General features: G+C 34.0%; 1 protein-coding gene across 1 annotated transcript; it reads left to right on the forward strand.

Annotated features, from left to right (window-relative positions):
- The first annotated feature begins 207 nt into the window (after positions 1-207).
- LOC141696294 (protein FAR1-RELATED SEQUENCE 5-like) lies at positions 208-1,935 on the forward strand. Its single transcript, XM_074500454.1, has one exon. It carries the CDS (start codon positions 208-210, stop codon positions 1,933-1,935), a length of 1,728 nt encoding a protein of 575 aa, XP_074356555.1.
- Positions 1,936-3,552: the final 1,617 nt, after the last annotated feature.

A 3,552-nucleotide genomic window follows, 5' to 3' on the forward strand; every position in this document is an offset into this window, starting at 1 on the left:
CAAATATTTACAGTTGTTGGCTTGTGGGTTTGTACAGTGCCGCAATGTTTCATTGCGGCCATCGCAATGAAACATTGCTGCCGTGCATTTAATGCACACACCAACCTTAATTTGTCTGTATTTTTGATCTTATACTGCTGTTTTTACTGCTGCTTAACATTCTGCTCAAATTTATTCTTCTGAAAAAAAGGTTAGTATTCAATATTCATGGCTTCTTATTTATTTGATTATTCAAGTTCATCTAGTGATCATAACGATTTTAATTATGTTACCCCCCACACAAAAAAGAGGGTTTATCGTAAAATCTTTAATGATGATGAAGTAATAGATGTTGATAGTATTGAAGATAAAGTTAATGATCCGGGAAAGCGAAAAACGCATAGTGATGATGATGTTGGTTTCGGTTGGAAGAATCACGATGTTCACGGTGATTCCGATGATAGTAATGATTCTTTTAATGGCGATGATGATGATAAAATTAATGATGAAATTTTTATTGGAAATATAAATGATGTAGTTCCTTTTGTTGGTATGATATTTGATTCGTTGGATGAAGCGGAAAGTTTTTATCGAGGTTATGGTCAAAGTATAGGGTTCGAGATAATTATTCGAAGTAGTCATAAGCATTCAAGAAATGGTGGTATATCGTCACGTTTGTATATATGTCGAAAGGGTGGAAGATTGGGCCCAAAACCCTTGGAAGTTGAAGATAGGGCTAAAGGGAAACGACCTCGAGAAGTTATTTCTCAAACTTGTTGTCGTGCTCGTATGTGTGTTGCTCACAAAGTAAGCTCAAACAAATGGGAAGTAACCAAGGTCAACCTAGAGCACAATCATGTTATGGTTACATCGGATAAGGTAAATTTCATGCAAAGATCACGCAACATAGATCCGTTTACCCGATCTTTGATTGAGTTATTCAACAAATCGGGTATCGAGACCCCGAAAGTGATGAATTTACTTAGTGAGACGTGTGGTGGTATTGAAAAAATTGGTTTTTCCGCTCAAGACGTACGAAATGTAATACGTGACATTCGAAGACGGGTTTTTGATTCCGGAGATGCGGAGTGTGGATTGGTTTTGTTACGAGACTTGCAAAAACAAAGTGATGGCAATTTTTTCTACCGAGTGGATATGGATGAGGAGAATCGGGTTAGGGGTTTGGTGTGGGTTGATCCTCGTTCGCTTAACGCGTACAAGAATTTTGGAGATGTGGTAACTTTCGACTTGACATATCGGACTAATAGGTATGACATGCCTTTTATTCCAATTACGAGAGTGAATCACCACTACCAAAATATTTTATTTGGATTTGCATTTATAAGGGATGAGAAAGAGACTACTTATAGATGGGTTTTGAAGACTTGGTTGAAAGCGGTCGATAACAAGCCACCTATTACCATTATTACGGATCAAGACATCGCTTTAAGTAATGCCATTTCCGAGGTTATGCCTAACACCAACCATACATATTGTACGTGGCATATTAGTAGCAAGTTTCCCGAGAAACTATCTACTTTGTATACTCAATACTCGGAGTTCAAGACGGATTTTAATGCATGTATCTACAAGTCATTGTCACCAACGGAATTTGAAGGTAGGTGGGAGGACTTGAAAGAGAAATATGATCTTGAAAATCACAATTGGCTAAATGATATGTATGCAATTAGACGGCAATGGGTTTTTGCTTTCACGAAACAACATTTTGCCGCCGGTATGACTACCACCTCAAGGAGCGAGTCTATGAATTCATTTTTTGATGAGTATGTGAAAGCGTCGACCGGTTTGAAAGAATTTATTGAGAATTCACAAAAAGCTTTGGAGTCACAATATTTACGGGAGGTTCAAGCCGATTTTGACACCGAGTACAAGGAAAAGAGACTATTCTTTAACTCGTCAATGGAGATACATGCCTCCAAGATATACACAAAATAGATGTTTAAGCGATTTCAAAAAGAGCTTCAAAAAATTCAATCTTTTGTTGTGAAAGGCATGAAAGGTTGTGGAGATTATCTTTCAAAGATGTATTTGGTAGAAAAGTCCACCTTGTCGGAGATTAATAGTAGGAATTTTTTCTTGAAGGTTTCCATCGACGGGAGTTATTCTTGTACATGTAAAAAATTTGAACATTCCGGGATGATTTGTAGACACGTGATCCGTTACCTTAACAAGAAACAAAAGACGATGATACCACCAGATCTTGTAACAATGAGGTGGACAATAAACGGAAACAAAGTTGCGGGACCTCTACCGTGTACCCCTCGGATGTTTGGTAATGTTGTAGAATCTCAAATGGCAAGATATAGTGGATTGTGTAAAGCTTTCCAAGGTTTTTCTGTTGTTGGTAGTTGCTCCGTTCCGCGGTACAATTACTTGATGAGCGTGATGAAGAGAGAAAAGGAGTATGTGATTAAGTCTTTTCCGGGAGAAGAGAGAGACAAAAAAATAAATGAGGACTATGAAAATGATGATGAAGAAGATGATCCGTTATTAGATCCCCCAAGGTCACAAACAAAAGGACGTCCAAAAGCGGGTAGATTCAAAAGTGGTATTGAGACGTCAAGTTCAAATAAACAATTTCGAAAGTGCAGTTTTTGTGGGGCGAGGGAAGAAGGCCATGATAGAAGAAATTGTCCCTCGAGATTATTAGGAAAAAAAGGAAAAAATGATTGTAATTTCTTATCATATACTTTGAAATATTAATGAATTTTAATTAAATATTTTCAATGTTGTTAATGTTAGTACTTGTTGTCATTATTAATAATCCCAAAAAAAGAAGTGACTCCAAAAAAAATTGAAAAAAAGTTAGTTTTTGAAGATTTTTTTTTTCAAAATTAGGGAGAAAGTTTTCTGTAAAACAGAAAAAGTATTATATAAAAAAAATCATTTGCAAGTGCAATGACCAATCATTTACAGGTATATTAATTTTATTTTATATTCAATATAATATTTAACATTATTAATATTTTCAAATATTCAAATATTTTCATTTATTATTAAAAATATTGAATAATTAAAATATTTAAATATCAAAAAAAATTCCTTTATTATTTTAATATTTATTATTAAATATTTGAATATATTAATTTCATTTAATGTTTCAATACTTTTAAAATATTGAATATTAAAAATAATATTTAATCTATTATAAAAATATTTTATAGTATTTTTTAATATACAATCTTTAATCAGAAATATTAAGAATAATATTTTATTAAATTATTATTTATGTAGATAAAAAAGTATTAATAAATGAATTAATATAGATAAAGGGCAAAAAGGGAAATGGAGTCTGTGGGTCATGCCGCAATGAAACATTGCGGAAGCCGCAATGAAACATAGCGGCAGTAGCGGATCCCAGCCATCCATTTTTTGCTTTAACGGTCCTGATTTGTTGGCTGTAAGTGGTCCTTATCCAACTATGGCTGTGGATAGGGACCCATATATATATATATATCAAGAGAACCCTGTGAACCTTGAATATCTCACAGCTGCTTTACAAGTGAACAAACAAACTACAGAGAAATTCTACAAAATACAGCTTACAAATAT

Source organism: Apium graveolens, chromosome 11, assembly GCF_009905375.1.
Source record: "Apium graveolens cultivar Ventura chromosome 11, ASM990537v1, whole genome shotgun sequence".
In the NCBI taxonomy this organism is placed as follows: Eukaryota; Viridiplantae; Streptophyta; class Magnoliopsida; order Apiales; family Apiaceae; genus Apium; species Apium graveolens.